Source organism: Eucalyptus grandis, chromosome 1 (assembly GCF_016545825.1).
Source record: "Eucalyptus grandis isolate ANBG69807.140 chromosome 1, ASM1654582v1, whole genome shotgun sequence".
In the NCBI taxonomy this organism is placed as follows: domain Eukaryota; kingdom Viridiplantae; phylum Streptophyta; class Magnoliopsida; order Myrtales; family Myrtaceae; genus Eucalyptus; species Eucalyptus grandis.
The window spans coordinates 51,230,262-51,250,381 of NC_052612.1; the positions used below are offsets into that span (position 1 = coordinate 51,230,262).

Here is a 20,120-nt window from a genome sequence, read left to right on the forward strand (position 1 = left end):
TTTTTTTTAAATGATGATTTTTGAATTCCATCATTAAAAATGTGAGTCGCACAATTTACAAGAGCATAAATTGGATTTGCAAATCAAAACCTAAAACGGAAAACATGTTTCTTAACAAGAATAAAGACTGATAAAATACAAGAGACTCTTTTACAGATGAAAGTAAGAAACAACTCTTGTCCTAGCTCTAGAATTCACGTCCTTGAATGGTCACCATGAGAATGTCAAAGAGCATCGCGCATAACCTGCAAAAAGATGACAATGTCAATATGTGAATAAGAGAAAATGATATTTTAATGACGTCGCTTCTTATAATAAAATCGAGGCGACGATACATGCCCCACAATCCTTATTACGGGATTTTAGTATTTCGCCAAGATTTTATCATAAGAGAAAACATCATTAAAATTATCAATCCACGGCCATCAATCGAATGTCCACTTTTATTCCAAAAGTTTCGTATGCAAAAGTGTTATTGATTTTTGAAAAATTGATTTGTGATTTTACTCATAGAAAATTAGAGTGATTTTTATTTTGAGGAATTTGTACACAAAATGATTTGCATTATAGTCCCAAAATGCGAGAATGAGAAAATTTGATAAAAAATGCAATTTCAATTTTTGTGTCCCAATATAATCACAACTTGAAAGTTTTTTTTTCTTTCTTTTTTTCGAAATGATTTTGAGCCCATAATTAGAAGTTTAAACAAAACTATGTGTTCAACAGGGTCAAATCAAAATGCTTAGAACTTGCATTCAAATGCTCACTTGTCAAAAGCGATTGCCAATTTTTCAATCATAAGCTTGCATCACCGAGGACATGCGATTGATTCTCGCGAATTTTAAGATGAAAATACAATACAAAATGAACAAATAAAAAGGAAAATGACACTTACAATGGGTGCCGACCTTTGTTTTTTTATTTTTTATTTATTTTACATAGACATGCACATGAGATGTGGTTCGATTTCTACTCTATATAAACCCAAAATGGAGCCATAGGATTACCGGACTGAACCAGCAAGGTCGCGGCTAGGTCGGGTTACCCATGACTCCGGCTTCGTCAAGGAACCGACCCGTGTCGCGCGGTTGCAGACTGGGGTGGGTACCTTTGACGTGAAGGAAGAAATTTCGGGGTAGAGATGGGCGACTCGTACTACGCGGTTGTAGTCGGAGTGGTATCCACCACAACACCATCCTAAATGATCCTATGCGGCCCAGGTCCGGCGGCAGGTAGTGTGTGCTATGGTGTAGTGCAATGCAGAAAATGCAGGCACGACAATTTATAGGCAATCAGCACTTCATACATAAAAAGTAAACCATACATTCCTACATCTCCCTGCAAGACAAAGGTGAGCAAATACTTCCCCTTATACCTCCCATTCTATAAAAACATTTAACACCTTTAATGTTAGAGACATACCTGGAATCCTCGCTGCCAAACAAAAATATTTTTTGAACAAGATTAATTTTGGCCTAAGTCCTCTAAGGTTCAAAACCAAGTCCCCAGCGGAGTCGCCAAGCTGTCGCGACCTACCCCTCGGGGGGAGGGAACAGGTTTAGGGGTATTGCCTAAAGGACGGATCTAAAGCCCATGATTAGGCGCAGGCTCTCCCAAGCCCATACCCCGCGTGACGTTGGGATATTTTCAAAATTTTGCACAAAAGGAGTCGCCACTAGCCTATTGGGGTCGGCTAGAAACCAAGTAAGGCATGGGAGCGTGCCTCACTTCCTACGCAACCAGAGAGTCTAGGATCGGGGACTTGATTACACTAATTAATTAATTAGTGCCCTTTCGGTACCTAATCTTGTTCATTTTAAAAGAAATGATTTTTGTCAGGCGGTTTGGATTGATTTTATACCTATCCACTAACATGTGAGATGATCATACAAGTGCACAATCATTAAAATAACAATTAGCAATTAAGAAAAACGACTAAATAAATTGCATGAAAGAGCAAAAATTTAACATCAAAGAAAAGATAAATACTAATCCTAACTAGATTAAAGAGAAGCCAAAATCAACATATCAATATTGTGCATTCAAAAGGCATTTGTCCCTAAGGACAATTGAAACCTTAAGGTAAAGCCCCAAAGGCTTAGTCAATTTTTAGCACAACTCTAGAGTTAAGAAATTTCCATTTTTTTTTAAAAAAAAAGCTCATAAAACCTTTTTGCAAAATTTTTCAAAAGAAAATCAGAATTTCCTGACATTTTCCAATTTTTTTGATTTTTTTTTTAAATTTTTAATTAAAAAAACGAATTTTCATTTTTTTGAATTTTTTTTTTGAATTTTTTTTTGGTTCTTTTTAATATAATTTCTTAATAGTTAATATTATTATAATCAGAAAAATGGGTCCGGACCGGTAAACCCAATCCGGCCCGTGGACCCAACCCAAACTCGGATCCAACATTTTTGGGTTAAAAAAAAAACATTTTTTTTTTCTTTTTACAGCCTTTTTTAAGGATTCTTTTGGTTATTTTTTTTATCTTTTCCTCACATCATCTTTTCCCTGCACGTTCTGCCCAACTGTCCTTCCCGAGGCCAGCTTTGCTGTTTTAGTTTTCTATTTTTTATTTATTTTGCTTTTCTTTTCTTTTTTCTGATTTTTCTTGGTTTTTCTTTTCCCTTTTTTTTTTTTATTTCTTTCCCTCCTGCGACTCCTCCTTCCCAAGACCAACTTTTCCTTCTTTTTAATATTTTGTTTTACTTTTTCACTTTTTCCATATTTTCTCTTTCTTTTATTCTTTTTTTTTTTCTTTTTGGTCTCCTCCTCCGCGTGCTTTCTTCTTCGTGCATCTTCTTCTTCCCCGACGTCTTCATGAACCCCTTTCCATCCGACAATTTCCCCCACCAAACCAGTGCCAACGAACGTCATCTCTTGCGAAGGTTCACCGGCGTTTGGACCATTATGGCCCGTTGGTCATACCGCTCGACCGGCGGCGACCGTTGCCGGCCACCTTTTCCGACAACAGATAACCTGTTCACCGGAACAAAGAAAACCCTCACTCTCCCGACTACGCATGATTATTTTACGAAGGCCACGCCAAAACACAATAACCATACGAACAAGAAACATGATTCAGCAGCTACATATGTAAGCAATGATCGATTCTAAGCTAAAACAAGAACTGACTTTTCGAACATCTCTCGAGGTATTTTGTCGAACGGTTGGAGTGCAGTACCAAATTTCAAGGTTTTTTTGGCTCAATCGAGCCTTGAACGTGCCTTGGGGGTCTCGAACACAACATACAAGGAACATGGGAACGAAACGCAAGGGCGACGACGGCCAGAGCTTGCGCGAGCCGGACAGCCGCGAGCTCCGGCCGGTGCGCCTAAAATGGAACAAGGAGGAGCCGAACCTACCTGGTCAGCTCGAGGATGTCGTCGGGAAGATCTTCGAACAAGCCCGTGCGTGACCGGGGGAACCGCTCACGGTTGCTCGTACCGCTCTCTCGGTTCGCGGCTCTCTCCGCTCGATTCAAGCTTCTCACCCTCGGCCTTTCTCTTTCTCTCTTTCGGTTTTTCTTTTTGGTTTCTCTCTATCTCTCCGTGCTCCCTTGGCTCCTCCTCCGCTCTCTCGGTTTCTCACGGTTCCAGAAGAAGGGGGTCAAGAAGCGGGATCTCGAGCACTTCTCTTGCTCCAGCTCTCACTCTCCAGGACCTCCCTGGCCCAAGCTCCCTCTCCGTTCTATTATTTCCTCCCCTTGTGGAGTTCTCCCTCGTCCCTTTTTCTCTCCCTGTTCTCCTTTTTTCTTTTGCAGGTTATCGTGCGAAGACCAACCATGCCAGCTGCCGACCGAGCCACTCCCGACCCGTGGATCACGCTGGCCGTCGCCACCCGATCCTCGTTTGCTCCCCTTTCGCTGCTCCCTCTGCTACTCGCTTTTTTTTTTTTTTTCTGTTCTTGTAGGTCTTTTTCAGCGAAGACCAGCGGAGGGGGAAGAAAGCTGGGCACGAGCTGAGCCGAGGAGAAAGAAGAGGAAGATGGGCCGCACAAGGGCCTATGTGTGGGGAAAAAGAAAGAGAGAATGGCCTCTCTCGCTTTCGTTTTTTTAATTAATTTTTTTGTATTTTCTTTTGTTTTGTTTTGTTTTTGTTTTTGTTTTGTGGGTAATTCCTAATCTTGTACATGATTAAGTCTTAAATAAAATTGTAAAATTTAGGTGTCAACAGCCTCTTTACTATGACATTTTGATAACTTGTGACTTTCGCTAACTGTGACATGCGTTGCACAAAGGTGGGATTTTCTTTCTTTTTTTCAATTTGTATAAAACCGTATCAAAATTCTTCATTTAAATTATACATTAAAGTAATATATACATAGTTGATAATAGTTATAAAATTTCTAATTTTCGCTGTAATGAAAAACATTATTGTAATATCGAGAAAATATTATAATAAAAATCAGAAGGAATACTTAATAGGAAGAGTTACATTTCTAATTTTGCAAACAATAAGACTCATTAAAACAATGGTACAAAATGAGACAAGCACCTAGGAGATAGTGTAGAGCGTAAGAAAAGTTCTCATTTTAAGGAAAATGATCAACATCATGCAAGCTAGAAGTCCAGGTGACGCTCATGAAAGACACTAGAGGGGAGTGTACTTTGTAATTAATATGTCTGTATAGATAAAGATCATGTAAGTAAGAAGTCGGAGTACCGACCCAAAAAAAGAAAAAAGGAAGAAGTCCGAGTGACACTCATGAAAGACACTAAAGGGGAGTGTACTTTGTAATTACTATGTCTACAGATAAAGGTAGGTAGGGAAAAGTACTAAAAAAGTCATAAATTTATTATATTGATACAAGGGTTAATACCCTAAAAAAACCCCAAACTTGTACACTTGTGACAAATTTACCCCAAACTATTTTTTTGACCACCAAAAACCCCAAACTGGTATATCTTTGACAAATTTACCCAAAACTGGTATACTTGTGACAAATTTATGCTGGTTTTCGTTAAATTTTATTCTCAAATTATTAAGTTAAATGACACGTGACAGTTAACCGGTATACCAATTTAGGATTTTACGCTCCGTTTATCACAGTTTACAATTTTTATGATTTTTTTGTGGTATTAATCCAATTTAGCATAGGGTATATTTAACAAAAAATTACCAGTTTATGGTTTTTTACAGTCGGATAAATTAGTTTGGGGTAAATTTGTCATAAATGTACTAGTTTAGGGTTTTTTATAGTCAGTCGGGGTAAATTTGTCACAAGTTTACCAGTTTGGGGTTTTTTATGATCAAAAAAATAGTTTGGGGTAAATTTGTCACAAGTGTACCAGTTTGGAGTTTTTCATGGTAACCCTTGATACAAATTTAATCATAAACCTTTCAATTGAACTAATTTAATTATAAACATTTTTTCCATTGGTATCAATTTAGTCCATCCAGTCAATTTAGGTTAGAAATCAGTAACGTGGATGTCGACGATCTTACATGACATCATTGGCACTAACGTGAAAATTTTAAAATAATTTTTTATTATTATTTGATTTTTTAGTATTTTTTAATTTTTTTTTTTTTTTTCTTTTTTTTTTTTTAAACTTTCTTTGGATTGTGGCTGGTACTAGCCATGGTTGGCGATTGCCCACAAGTGGAGGTCAACTAGGGTGTTATGGCCCTCGTCGGATCTGACGAGGGCAAGGCCCTTATGGCCTGGGCTTGCCAAGTTTGGTAAGGGCTCAGGCTCGGCACTTGCCAAATCTGGCGAGGGTTGCCCTTGCGACCTCTAGCAATGGCTCAACCCTCACCGAGTGTAGTGAGAGCCACGACACCTCGCCAACCCCTACTTGTGGCCAGTCATTGTTAATGGCTTGTGCTAGCCATAATCCAAAGCAAGGGGAAAAAATGAAAGAAAAAAGGAAAAATATTTAAAAATGGAAAAATTAGTAAAAGAATCATTTTAAAATGTCCACGTCAATGCTAGTGATGTCACATAAAATCACCGGCATCCACATCACCGATTTTTTGCCTAAATTGCCAGATGGACTGAATTGATACTAATGTGAAAGGATTTTGGACCAAATTGATTTAATTAAAAGGGTTTATGGCGAATTCCAGATCGATGCAATAGGTTTAATAATTTGTTAATACTTTTCCCTAAAAAGTACGTAATAAATGAAGGAATTGGATTTGATATTTGTTGACACCCGAAATTTTCGTCGACATTTTAAATAAATAATTTGCAAAAATAAAAAAATTGTTTGAAATGAAAAGATAAAAAAAAAAATAGAAATGAGGAAAAACGAAAAAAAGAAAACAAAAAGAAAATGAAAAAAAAAGCTAAAAAATATATAAAAGCTCGCTGATTTTTTGGACACGGGGGGGTTCCCGCTCTCTCGGGAAAACGGAGGCTCTCTACTCTCCGTGAGCTCTCTCTTTCTCTGTCTGGGGCTCTCTCTGATCTTCTCTCTCAGACGAGCTCTCTGGCTCACGGGGGCTGACTTTCGTTCTCTGAATCTCGACCTCCTCCTCTGCAATGCCCTAAAAACCCTAGAAAACAGAGTAACCACCGGCGAAGGAGCTGGAGGTTAGGGGCTCAGATCTGAAGCCGATCAGCGGCGGTGACAGGGACGACGACAACGGCAGCGGATCCGGTTCTTTCTCGAAGATCGGACGCTTGCTCGCTCGCTCGATCGGGATTCTCTCTCTCGGTTCTCTGATTCGGCGGATCGCTCATGGAGATCGGAGACCGGCGGTCGGGGATCGCACGTGAGCTCTCTTCCCCTCTCTCTCTCTCTCTCTCTATCCTTTAGGGTTTTTGGCCCCTTATTTTCCTCTCCTGTTCGATCTCTCTGACCTCGCACATTTTCTCTCACACCGGATCTGATCCGCTGGAATGGCCGGTCGAGGACCTCGGAGTTCAAGGCTCAGATTCGCGCGGCCCGCTCGGATTGCAGATTAGGTAACTCCCCTGCAGCAGCGGTGACAGCGTTGATGGCAGCGACGGCTTCGATCCTTCGCCGATTCATTCAAGCTGAGCTTCAAATAGTGCGGTATTCCTTCTGAGGTAAGTTTCTTGACTGTTCCTTACTTACAGAGATTATGTCATGCATTCTTGAACTTTGCCAATCTGCGCCGTTTCTTTTCTCACTTCCAGAGAATATGTCATGAGTCAGATTTTGTGAAAGATGACCCTTTCATTGTTCTTCAGAAATGAATAGATGAATGGCCATTTGTACCTATTTTGTCTGTCCCTGGATTGTATGTTTCTATCATATCCTTTCACTATGAGATAGCTTGTCTCTAGTTTTCAAGTCTGGCAACCTATGCTGATCAGAACAAAAGGGTTTTGACAATGACCTCTACGATCCTTCTAAGCCTTGTAAGCTTTGAAATCTTTCAAGTGCGATTCAGAGAATTTCAGAAAACTCGATCCCATCTCTTCCTGCAATAGTTTGGAAAGCATTTGTTTCTGCACTACATTGATTTTTAACATGCTTAAGCTGTATGAATAATATAGCAGTGGGTTTTTGTGGGTTGGTAGTGTAAAACAAAATTTGCATTACAATTCAATGTTCTGCCAAGTCAATTTATATTGCCATTACAATTCACTGGCTCATCACTATAGTCTCAGTTACCTTTAGATAGTCTGGATGTTATTACAGAATGATCACATCTTTGTAAATGGGTTTAATGTCCCTTTCAAGACTTTCTAAGGACTTCTCCTCGATACCTTCAGTCAACTCCTTCAAGACTGACTTGTAATGCATGTTTTTTTTATCATATTGTATCTGCGTAACATACTGTGGCATGAATGACCTCACCACATCTTGTGGAGTTTAAGAAATGTTCCACCGAGCAGATTATAATAGCTGCAAGTTTCATGTCTTGATATGACTGCTTTCTTCTGGTATTTGCTTGACTGACTCGCCTAAGGAAATGCTGTCTTTTCTGTGGCTAGTTGTTGTTAGTCTTGAATAAGATAGTAGATGTGTCCAATTGCTTTCGATATGTTGTAGAAATTCATAAAGGACATTTCAAGCTTGGAAAGGATGCATAACACATATCACTTGAGCTTTGTTTGATATGATAAACTTCTGTCAAAGTCACTGTGTCTGTCTCTAATCATATATTGTTTTGAATAGATTGATAATCCTACTGAGGTTAATGAATTTCGGTATTTTTTCTGTGCATTGATCTAAGGATAGATGTTCTCATCACATTTGTCTCTACCATCTATACTTAAGACATACCAAAATATCATGAAATTCATGCACCGTTTGAGTAGGATGAAAGTCCGAGCACTTCATGACGAATAGATACATTCCATGACTTGATGAAGTTATATCTCTCTTTTCACCAAATCTTTCAAAATGACGTCCTTTGTCAATTGTCTACAAAACGGTTTTATGTATCATGTGGGTTACATATTGACTGCTTTGTATGTCTTAAATACATGTGTTGCATGAGCAAATTCAATGGTGCACGTGTTTGAATATGTGATCCTTAGTTGGTTCACTCATTGGTTTGGATTGGATAAGAGTCAAGATCATATGGCCTAAATGATTGTCATTTTATTTGCTTTGTATATGATTATTAGATGAATGATTTAGGTGCGACACATAATAATGATGAACCTTGAGATATCACCTAGAATTTGATCTAAAGACTTTGTGACTTTAGTCATTCTTTTTAACACAAAATATGTCTCGTTTCTTTTGATTGTTTTGATACGTGATGTTTGTTTCTCTCATTTGTATGTACCTAGTTATTAGTTTCTTGGATTAGGTTTAGATTAGGACCCGAAGATAGAGAAAGCATGAAGAGGGTGGAGGTCGATGTCCATTCCGACCGTTGTCATGTACTATTTGTTTTCCCGACATATGTCTTGGGTTCCATGCATTGTATAAAACCCGACGAGCTGCGGGTTTCCTTTCTTTCCCAATTGTTTTCTCTTTTATATTTTTAGAATTGCATGTTTAATTGCTTTTCTTGATTGTCTACTTCATGTCTTGCAATTTCATTTTCATTATTTGTTTTCCTTTCATTTTTAGTAATAGAATAGAATGAAAGTACTCCACCACGCATTATCATTTAGTATAAAATTGACAATCTTGAAAATATAAAAAGAAACGCATGAACATGTTAGGAAAAATACAACAAACTGTTTAGATATCGAAAGGACGCTAATAGCAATATTAGCGTAACCAAGTCCTCGAACCTAGATATCTGGTTACGTAGGAATCGAGGGAACACTCTCGATCCTCGATTGGGTTTCTAGCCGACCCCCAAAATGAGGTTAGTGGCGACTCCTATATATTTTTAGGTTGTTAAATACCTAGATCGTATAAATAAATCCGCTGTCGCGCGGGGTACGAGCTTGGGAGAGCTCGCGATCTCGTGAGGAAACTCTCGAGATCAAGTATCCCTAAACCCAACCTTTTCCATCCTTGGACATTTCGGGGACAGACGAGATCGGGTCGCGACAATGTTACCTAAGAAGCAAAAGGTATTAGATAGAACGATATCTCTTTGGGTGAGTGAGATGTTAACCATTGATGGTCCAATAGGAAACATGAGCAAGCTATACTTCCACTCCCAGATAAAATAAAAAGTAAAAAATAAACTAGAGATAGAGTAAAGTATATCAGACAAAGCTTTCAAGTAATTGAATTTTTGCTTTTGTGCTTCTGAATAAAGAAAAATAAGTGAACGTCACTATTTTGTCACCGACGACTCATTTTCCGTGCGACATAGTTAAATAAGTTAGGGGAGCTGTCCTTGTTGAGATGGCAATAGGCCATGCCCAAAACACCAAAATTAAAAATAGACTTGGTACGAGGATTAGATTTGTCGGTATCCCTCCATCTTTGGTCCTTTTGCTTTCCCCCCATGTGTAGGATAGCGACGGATGCCATAGGAAAATCTTCCCCGAATATTCTTGATTATTTATACTGTGAATGTTACCTGCGTCGGAGAATGCGTGAATTAATATCTTTATTACATCGCTTACACGTTTCGACATTAAAATATGAATCTTTCGCTGCCCTTTATGTGCTAGACTTTCTCTCCCTTCTTTCCAATTGAATTTCTGCCTCTATGTTCTTGACTTAGGGAATATCACTTTACAGCTACTATTCGTCAATCCACTTCCATCTCCTCCATATTTAACTCTCGAGTGTTGTCGATAGTTACCTGATCTTATTGGAGTGGGCAAGTAGATTTGGTCTTGCATAGAAAACTAATTAATGTGGATATCACTTAGTCTTATTTTAAAAATGATAATACAATGAAATGCTTTATATCTTATATTACTACTTAATGCCCACAAACAGTTCATTCAAACATAGGTCATGATAAAATTCTAGTATCCATGCGGCCAAAAAGTATCCTCTCAAATATGTGCAAACAATTATTTACTTTCCTCTAAAAACACCTAAATTGTTGCTTATTACTTCATTAATTATATAAGAAGTGACGTGGTATAGTCGTGCGTGGAGAGTCAAAGTAAAAAAGGCTCTTGGAATTGGAAAACTATGATAACGGATCCAGTAACATGTAGCATGACCTTTGCTTCGACAAGAAGTATATTATTATGTCTCTCTCTGTTTTTTTTTTTCTTCCAATGGCGTTTGACATTTTGTCTGGAATATTCCCACATCATTATTCGTATATACCTCTCCGAATTTCCTTGCTTAGGAATGCCGGAGACATGCAATACATTTTAGCTTAGTAACGATTGCCTCATGATGTCCGCCAAGGCGAGCAAAGGATAAGTTATACGTATATACGAACCTTTTTTTCCCTCTTTTTTATTTTAACAGGACTAGAAATATGTCTTAGGATGACGTTGGTGTCGATTTTTTATGACATAAAATCAGGAAATGGTCTATGCTTCTTAGGGATTGATGTCTGATCCTTTTATTTTTCTTTTTTTGTTTCTTTTAGCCTAAACAAAATTTTAAAATAATTTGGTGGCCCAATAATGGCGGTGCCACGCCTTGCGATATAGAATAGTTCGACGCGGCTTCATCTCTGAATACATGCGGACAAGGTCCTTTTCGTGTAACAGCCCCGACCAAGGAAGGTTCATAGAGATTAAAATCCTAAATGCACATAAAGAAGAGTAAATGCTCTTCATACCAAACGAGTTTGCACTAGGCTCGACAATCTGTCGACACTTTGCTCACTGACAGATGAAGTCAAAGTCGTCGTTCTTTAATTCCAAGGAGAGAAGTGCGGTCGTGTTTTTATTAGGAAAAGACCAACCTCGGAAGAGAGGTTCACCAGGAAACTCTAGGATGGAATCCGTTGCTTTTTTTAGCAAGAAATGGAGGTTTACACAAAGTTATCAGTCAAACATTCTTTGCCTGCCGCGGTACATGAAATTATATCTGGCCGCCAATGAAACAACCGATAAAATTAATTTCCACGTGATAGCTAGTGAATTGTGTTTCTGGTATTTATTAGAATCATGTTCATCTATGTCATGCCATAAATACTCGATCAACTATATCTAGATTTATTGATTGGCTTTCATTTTTTGTCCAACTAAAGAGTACAACCATAAATAAGGTGTCTTTCATTGTTTTTAAACTTGTCGATTATCAACGTAGCCTCGTTACTCATATTCCATCGGACGAACCATCCTCTATATAATGGTTTTGGTCTGATCAGTGGTCCTATTCCATGGAGAACGGAATCACACACGAGATCAAACATGGGTGCCCAAATAGGGAGCTCTGAAGGTATTAGTAATTGTAGAGAGGTAAGATAATATTACACAAAAAGGGCATCTCTTCTAGCTAGATGGAAGTGAATAAATCTTTCTTAATTAGCATCACCAATAATAATATAGTCCTAAGTGAAGCATCAGCCGCAAATCTTTCCATCGTTTGAACTTCCCTCATCTTTCACTTTAAGGATATGTCTGCTAAAAGAAGGATATGTCGAGTGAATCAATCATGATCGCAGAAGAAGGCGTTAAACATGTTGCTTTTTAGTATGGAAATCATGGGAAAGCCTTTATTTCTGTCATGATTAGTTGAATTTACGTTTTTACATAACCAAGTCTTCTAGAAACAGGCTGGATGTTTTCATCCAATGCCAACGAGGAAAATCAGCATGAGGTGTCAATAGACGGGTTCCTAACTTTCCTCTTTTTTAGGCAAATAAAAATATATACTTCATAGTACCGTCGTCAAAAGTCAAGATAGAAACTTGGGCTCCAAGGTTGTCCTTCGATCCAAATCAAGCTTCGAGGAAGGAGGGAGGAGGGAGAGAGAGAGAGAGAGAGAGAGCGCTCCCTTGCCACACGATATGGTGCTTTTGCATTAAGGAAGAAAACGATCCCACTCGCATCACGCACGTGCACTTCACTTATGGACCTCAAGGGATAGAACCTTCTCCGCCAAAGATGGCAGTGAATAGTAGATAAAATGAAGGGAAGTCTCCTACGAAATGGTATTCTGGGGAGAAAACTACGAGAAAATGACCGCGAAATACTATATATGTTGTATATGCAATTCATAGGGAAATGATATGATGATCCATGATTTTCTTTGTTATATATATATATTCGCAGCTCACAAAATACGTAAAGCCATTTAAGATGCAATTATTCATGAGTAGATTTGGGTATAATTTTCCATTATTATTTAAAAATTACAAAATTTTACATAATTAGAAAATTTAATCACGATTCTGACTTTTTTGTCGACTTCTTTCTTGTTGATTGTTACGCAGAATGGGAAAGCCAAGAAGACGATGCCAACTTCTTGATTTTTAGCAGACGTTTGCTAGGGGAATAGATGATAACATAAGATGAGGCCAATTTCTTTGGCTGGATTCAGGAAATTGATACTGAAAGCTGGATGAGACATTGAACAAATAATCAAATGCCACGTGACAGTAATATTTTTCTCTTATCCCGTCAATCGATTTCAATGAGGGCCGTACCTACTTAGAATTTTCTCTTCTGAAATATTTTATAATTGCTATCTTTCCTTCGGGAAATATAAATGAATCTATCCCCCAAGATTAATTAATTGATCGATGATAGGACAGACGGACGGAGACAGAGAGTTCTCTGGTTAGCTGTGTCTAGAGTCTGTGAGTTTGTTTCAAAGGGTAGCAGTTGTCAAGAAGCTCCTGATTCGTTAGAATTCTGGTAAACGAATGTGCTGAAGTTAACCACTAAAAGCTTTGGAAAAGCTAAGCACTTGCGTCATCGTTGATGGACACTCCCTCGGCTGTGATCCCTAAAAGCAGTACAAGGAAGGCACAAGCTTATCCGGAGGAAAATCGACATCAATAATAAAGTATTACATTAAATAAGAATATTGACATTTGGATTTTCAAAGCATTGAAACTCTTGTTAATGATGACACGCAAGGCAACTATTTTTGATTAAATGTTTTTGGTCATGTCCGTCAATAATTTTCTTATTAATGATTCACCTAACTCCGTAATATCATGCTTTTTCATGAACACAATGGTTTTCTTTTAATCCAAATAATTACTAAAAAAAATCGTATGTAATACGGCACCAAACTTGATGGTTCCCAACGGGAAATTGCTCACTTATTGCCCGTGGAAAGAGATTCTTCGTCGGTTTCTAGGTAGGTACAGTACGGTATACGTAAGCTTTAGAACAAGTCATCTCTTTATAACCCAACCATATTCCCCTAAAAAAAAAATCTCAATTGAGACTCTCTCATTTACTCAGAATTCTCATGTCTCGCATTCTGTTTCTCTCTCTTTCTATCTCTTTATAACGCAACCATATTCCCCTTAAAAAAAAAAAAAACCTCAATGGGGACACTTTCCCGTTTCTCAGAGAATTCTCATGTCTCGCCTTCTGTTTCTCTCTCTCTTTCCTGCTCTCACTAGCTATCTATCTCCATTATAGACACTCCAGAGTCTGTTCAATTTCATTTTTGTTAAGATCGTCTTCTCCATTCTACTCAGCACGTGTCAATATAGCTGCGGTTGACCGTATAATTACACTTCCCTAGTTCGGAGTCCCGGCGGTCATGCCGAGCTTTTGCAGAGTTGCACCTGAACTGGTGACGCCGGATTTCGAAGACGTGATTTATGTTGCAGCTGGGAAGGATGTGAAAGAGGGCAAAGCGAAGCTTGTTTGGACAGTGAATCAATCCAGAGGCAACGTCAAGATCTGTATCATTCATGTTCTAGTTCCTTCAAAGACGATCCCCATGGGTAAGTCAACGTTTTTGCTTTTTCTTCTTTGCATAATACCCCATCATCGTTCGGTATCTTCTTTTGTTGAACGAGTATAGTAAAAATGAGAGCTTACTAAGCTCTCATGGATATAACACAGAGATCTTCCATGATGGACAATCGACATGCGAAAAAATTAATTTCCCGTGGGTTTCGCGAAGTTGGACCATATCGGATATCCTATTGCTTTTACTTGTTCCTTTTATTGTCGGTATTCATTCTTTCTGCAGCGTCTGTTTTTGCAACGGATTGAAATTTCTGGGCTGTTAATTTGCCTTTGGTTTGCAGGCGGCCTGGGTGCTGAGATCCCCGCGAACTTGGCGAACGAGATCTTGTTGAGGGAACACAGAGAAAACGAGAGGATAAACATGCATAAGATCTTGGATACCTACCTGCACGTTTGTACAGAAATGGGGGTATATTTAATTTCTTCTTCTTCTTCTTGGATACTTACCTGCACGTTTGTACAGAAATGGGGGTATATTTAATTTCTTCTTCTTCGATTCCTACCTGCACGTTTGCACAGAAATAGGTGTATATTAAATTTCTCATTCTACCTGCACGTTTGTACAGAAAGGGGGGTATATTTAATTCTTCTTCTTCTTCTTCTTCTTCTTCTTCTTCTTCTTCTAGTATTAATCATTTTTGACCCTTGATAAAGACAGTGCTCGGGAGGCACAAGTTTACATGTCTAAATGTATATACTTCTTCATTTGGAGAAGAAAGCAAATTAATTGGTTTAACGGTTAATAGGTACCAGCAGAGAAAAAGTACATAGAATCGGACAGCGTTCAAAAGGGAATTGTGGAGCTCATATGTTTACATGGGATCAGAAAGCTTGTAATGGGTGCAGCAGCAGACGGACGCTGTTTCAAGTACGTACAGGAACAAGAAAACACGCCCACATGGGTCGTGGACTTATTCATTCCAAATCTGTCCTACTCATAACTAAAAGGACATGTTTGTTTGGATCCATAATTACAGCATTAAACCAGATACTTATTTCTATGTCAATCCTTAGATGTGTTGTGCAAATTCAGTCTTTGAGGAATACTTGGTGGCACTTCTCGAACGCGATGTCTAGACCGTCAATATACATAATGTGCTATGAATCATCTTACATTCCTATTGAGTGACATAATAAAATAAAAACCGGCAACATGTTGTTCTGTGAATCTAAAAGTCTCTTTTGTTGTGTCTACAAGCTTTGTTTGGTATCATCTGAATTTACACCAAATTAATTCACTATCTTCTCTGGGTTTGAATTGGCAGGAAGATGACAGAAATCAAGTCCAGGAAAGCCATCTTCGTTCGCGATAAAGCTCATATCTCTTGTCAAATTCGGTTTATCCTCAACAGGCACCTCATTCACACTAGGTAGTGACTACTTTACTTGTAAATTTGTCTTCTTTGAAATTATCGTATATACATGTGAGGGTGTTTTGAACATAAGTTCTACAACAAACAATCAGCTGAAAATCTTGTTGCAATAGTTGAATGCCATAGGAGACCTAGAAGTTCAGGTAGGGATGAGGCTGGGACAGACAATTGTATTCATGTTTTCCATTATTTCTTCTTTCTTTGAATAATACGGCCAAACACTTGGGAAATTTTGCGCTGAAGCGCCATGGCAACTACCAGTGTCCTAGATCCGCTAACGTCTAATTCTCTCATAACACAATAAATGAAATTTCCAAATGAAATTGAGTGCAAGTAGGGATGCTTCCGGTGGGAAGTCAGCGGACAATCAATTTATAAAGAGATGCACCAATTTTGGCTTCACCTCAACGTTGTTTCAATTCCTTGTCAATGTCAAAATAGGGAAGCTCGAACAGCTGAAGCCATTGGAGAAGTTCCTACTGATGCAACATCACCAACGAGTCCAGCCCTTGGAGCTGGAAAGTCAGTTTTCTTGAAATCACGATCTGACACACAGCGAAGTGGTACGGCAAAGTTGAGCAATCCATTTCGAGACCTCATGAGAAGAGCGTTCTCCGTGAACGCTGATCGACATTCAGCGAGGCCAATAGCTTCTCCTCCGCCAGATAGCACTCCTTCTGATCAGTCCAATTTGGAGTGCATGCTGGAGACGCACGACACTCCCCAAGAACTCACAACAAGCCTTTCCCATCATCTGCAGTTGATTCCGTCGGTCTATCATACTGGCCATTCATCATTTTCCAACACTCCGGTATGCACAGCTGTTTTCATGTTCTCTAACCAGGAGGCCATGTCTCTAGCTTAAGTTGTCCTGTTTGGAGCTAGGAATATCTCATTCGTTGTCCTTTAAAGGAATATTGCAAAGTTTAGCTAATTGTAACAGGATTTGGATGAAAATGGCATGCGAGAAGTGCTTGAGGAGGGAGCGATGACTCGTGCTGAAGATGAAGTAGGTATCATTGAGAGCAGGCGAAAGGATCCCAGGAAGGTATAATGTCGATATAATAACTGGACCACTTTGCTATATATCGACCTGGACCCCTGAATTATTTTAATTTCTGGTATTAAAAATGGAATATTTCGACTGATTTTGCTGAAGTCTGTTTGTTGAGGACCCGAACTCCATGGAAACGATTCATCCTAAAATGTAATACGTAAATTAAATGCATGACATAACAAACATTAGGCAGAAAGATGATTTATTGATTTGTGGCCAAAAAAGAAAAGGAGATGGTCTATTGAGTACAGTATTATGGGTAAATTTTCAGTTGGAGGAAGAACTAGAGAAGGTGCAGGATCACCTAAACAAAGTGATATCATGTATGACATAATTTACATGAAGATGAAAGATGATTTATTGACTCGTGGCAAAAAAATAAACGATGAAGTTTTGAATGTAGTATTATGGGTAAACTTTAAGAGGACATAATTGCAGAGATTATACGCTGAGAAGTTGAAGGAAGAACATGAGAAGGTGATGGAAGAACTTCGCATTGCCCAGGCCCAGAAATCGCAGCTGAAGGACCAATTCGTGGAGACCGACCAGAGCAGAAAGGAGTTGGAGCTGAAAATCATTGCAAGCGAGGAAATATTGCGGGCTTTGGTACAAAAGCAAGAACTGTTGCGGATCGAACTCGAGAATGCACTCCTAAAGGCCGAGGAGGAGAGCAGAAGAAAAGGAGATTCCTCCGGCACAAAGTTCTTCTCCGAGTTCTCCTTTACCGAAATTGCAGAAGCTGCGCAGAACTTCGACCCATCCTTGAAGATCGGGAAAGGTGGCTGCGGGACCGTGTACAGAGGTTTGCTTCGACTTACGCCAGTGGCTATAAAGATCATGAATGGTCCTAGCACGCGAGGTTCACAAGAATTTCAACAGGAGGTAACAATTCTCGACTATCCTCTACTTGTTTACAAGTTTTCTCTAAACCAAAATTAAGAATAATTAAATTATGTAAAGACTCGGGTCATCACGAAGTAAATTTGTTTTCCACAATAATATCACCATGACATCACGAATTCACAGTAAGAGGACATTAATCGGAGTGATCGAGAATATCATTGTTGATCGTCAAACTCTCGATTGAATATCTCACAGATCGATGTGTTGAGAGAGGTGAAGCATCCTAATCTCATCACGCTCATCGGCGCTTGTCCTCAGCCTTGCACTCTTGTTTACGAATATATACCAAACGGTAGCCTCGAACATTGGCTCCACGACAGTGACAGGGCGAAGCAGCTGCCATGGCGAGCCCGAATATGCATCGCCACAGAGCTCTGCTCTGCCCTGGCCTTCCTCCACTCTTGGGAGCCTCACAGCATCGTCCATGGGGACGTCAAACCAGGAAACATCCTACTGGACGCGCACTTCAAGAGCAAGCTCAGCGATTTCGGCATCTCCCGATTGCTGTCTGGGGGCGAGCGGTCGAGCAACAACACCGCCGTCCTGCACCTGACCAACCCGAAAGGGACGTTTGGGTACGTGGACCCTGAGTTCGTCGTCACCCATGAGCTCACAACGAGGTCCGATGTCTACTCTTTCGGGATTATACTACTTGAATTATTGACGAGGAGGCCCGCCTTAGGAATAGCAAATGCAGTGCAAGAGGCAATTAGCACAGGGACTTTGGCGGCCATCTTGGATTCATCGGCTGGAGAGTGGCCCTACACGCTGGCCGAGAAGTTGACTCATTTGGCTTTGAGTTGCTGCGAGATGAGCAGAAGGAGTAGGCCGGATCTCAAGTCGGAAGTGGGGACGGTGCTCCAATCGATCCGAGCTTCCTGTTGATAAACCAAGACTTTCGAATACTCGGGAATTGAGCGATATACATGTTGTGGTTGTGTACTTGGTCTCTTAAGTAAATAGACTTACGGGGTCACGTGTCAATGTCATCCGTGAGTACCGGCTGATTTGTGTGTATTCGCAAATATAAATGTCTTGCTACGTCATGTAGATACGTACCTACCATTGTTCTTATGGATGGATTTTTTTTCTTGTGCATTAAGTACATGGATGACGCAATGGAAGATACACTTGGAGAATGATTTCAAAGCATATTTTCTTCTGAATAATGAAGTGCCATTTATATTTGTTGATTCCTATATTTTGACAATTCAATCATTCATTTATTACATAAAAATTATTGATTAATTTTTAACCCCTAAACAAAAATATTAGAATTAAATTGCATAACATGTAGTTTTAGGAGTATTTATTTATTTTTTTTATTATTGCATTTGCATTGAATTGGCAACAAATGGATTTGATTTGATGATTTTGAATTTTAATTTGACCAGTCAGACAAAACCTACGGAGAGAGGGAATTAGCTCAATCATGTTGTTCTCTAACATAAAAAATTAACTTACAAGAAATCAAATTAGATATTTTCGGAAAAAAAATCATATTATGTTTTTAGTATTCAGTAATTTTTCATATATCCATACAATATATACACTAAGGGACGTGTTTCATTGGAGAACGGAAAATTTCATATGAAATATCGAAAATAAGAGAAGTAAGTAAAAAAGATGCAAGAGTGCGAACATGGAAAATTAAAGTCGGCAATAATCTTTGAGGAATATGCACTTTCAGAATGACACACGCAAGGGAAAAGACAAGAAAAGCAGAGAGAGAGAGAGAGAGAGAGGTGGGAAAAAAAAAAGAAAAGAAAGCGAGGGAGGAAGTCTTCTTCTTCGGTCATCTTCGACCGAGCATCCCCCACTCCCGACGCGGCTGCTTCCCACCGCCTCGACAAGCCGCTCCTGCCGCCGTTGTTTTGGCCGGCGCGCCGCCGCCGCCGCACCCTTGCTCGCCACTGCCGATGTGACCCGACGTTTGCAACTTGTTACCGCCTTCCCTCTTGCAGTCAGATCCCCTCCGTCGACGTTCTTGCCGTTCCGTCACCAGCGTCGCTGATTCTGTTCCACCATCGACGACGCTGCTGTTGTTCCGCCACCGACAATGCCAACGACGACCAGGTCGCTGTCTCGTTTGTCCGAGCAGCTGCCAACGACGTCTTCTGCCCCTGACTTACTACGTTGCCGAGCCCAACCACAATCCTGACGACGAGTTGTGGTGCTCATCTTTCGTGCCGCTCGACGAATCCATTCCCCGTGACGAGTCCAGCCACCGGAGACGATAAAGCAATCGTGCTCCTCCTTGATACTCGTTAAAGTAATTCGTGGTAGCGGGCACGTTTAGACTCCACGAAGAGCGGCAAAGAAGAAGACAAAAGGAAGAAAACAACAAAGAAGATAGCGTCTTTCAAAGGAGGAAAAGACAAAAGGGGTTGTTTTGAGTTCTAAAATTCACGATCTTAATGCTTCTTTGACCACCACTCATTACAGGCGAAGGACTCCGGAGCACCGTCGAGCCTTCATCGCCGGACTTGCAACGACTGTCCACCAACTCTTGGTGTCGTTGCCCAACTAGTCTTCCCCCGAGCCATTGCCCGAAAGCATCAACCACGAGCTGAGCACCACCTGG

At 39.7% G+C, this 20,120-nt stretch overlaps 1 protein-coding gene across 1 annotated transcript; it reads left to right on the forward strand.

The window, feature by feature from the left end:
* Positions 1-13,772: 13,772 nt before the first annotated feature.
* Positions 13,773-18,641, forward strand: LOC104445898 (U-box domain-containing protein 33). Its single transcript, XM_039308318.1, has 8 exons — positions 13,773-14,175; positions 14,485-14,612; positions 14,950-15,071; positions 15,469-15,573; positions 16,018-16,387; positions 16,520-16,624; positions 17,072-17,515; positions 17,732-18,641. Exons 1-8 carry the CDS (start codon positions 13,989-13,991, stop codon positions 18,419-18,421), a joined length of 2,151 nt encoding a protein of 716 aa, XP_039164252.1. The 5' UTR covers positions 13,773-13,988; the 3' UTR covers positions 18,422-18,641.
* The last annotated feature ends 1,479 nt before the right edge of the window (positions 18,642-20,120 follow it).

Excerpts from the sequence above, each read along its gene's own strand:
- LOC104445898 (XM_039308318.1), top strand. The coding sequence starts at position 13,989 with ATGCCGAGCTTTTGCAGAGTTGCACCTGAACTGGTGACGCCGGATTTC. Across the intron at positions 16,625-17,071 it reads GGCGAAAGGATCCCAGGAAG|AGATTATACGCTGAGAAGTT; the intron begins GTATAATGTCGA and ends ACATAATTGCAG. Across the intron at positions 17,516-17,731 it reads CACAAGAATTTCAACAGGAG|ATCGATGTGTTGAGAGAGGT; the intron begins GTAACAATTCTC and ends AATATCTCACAG.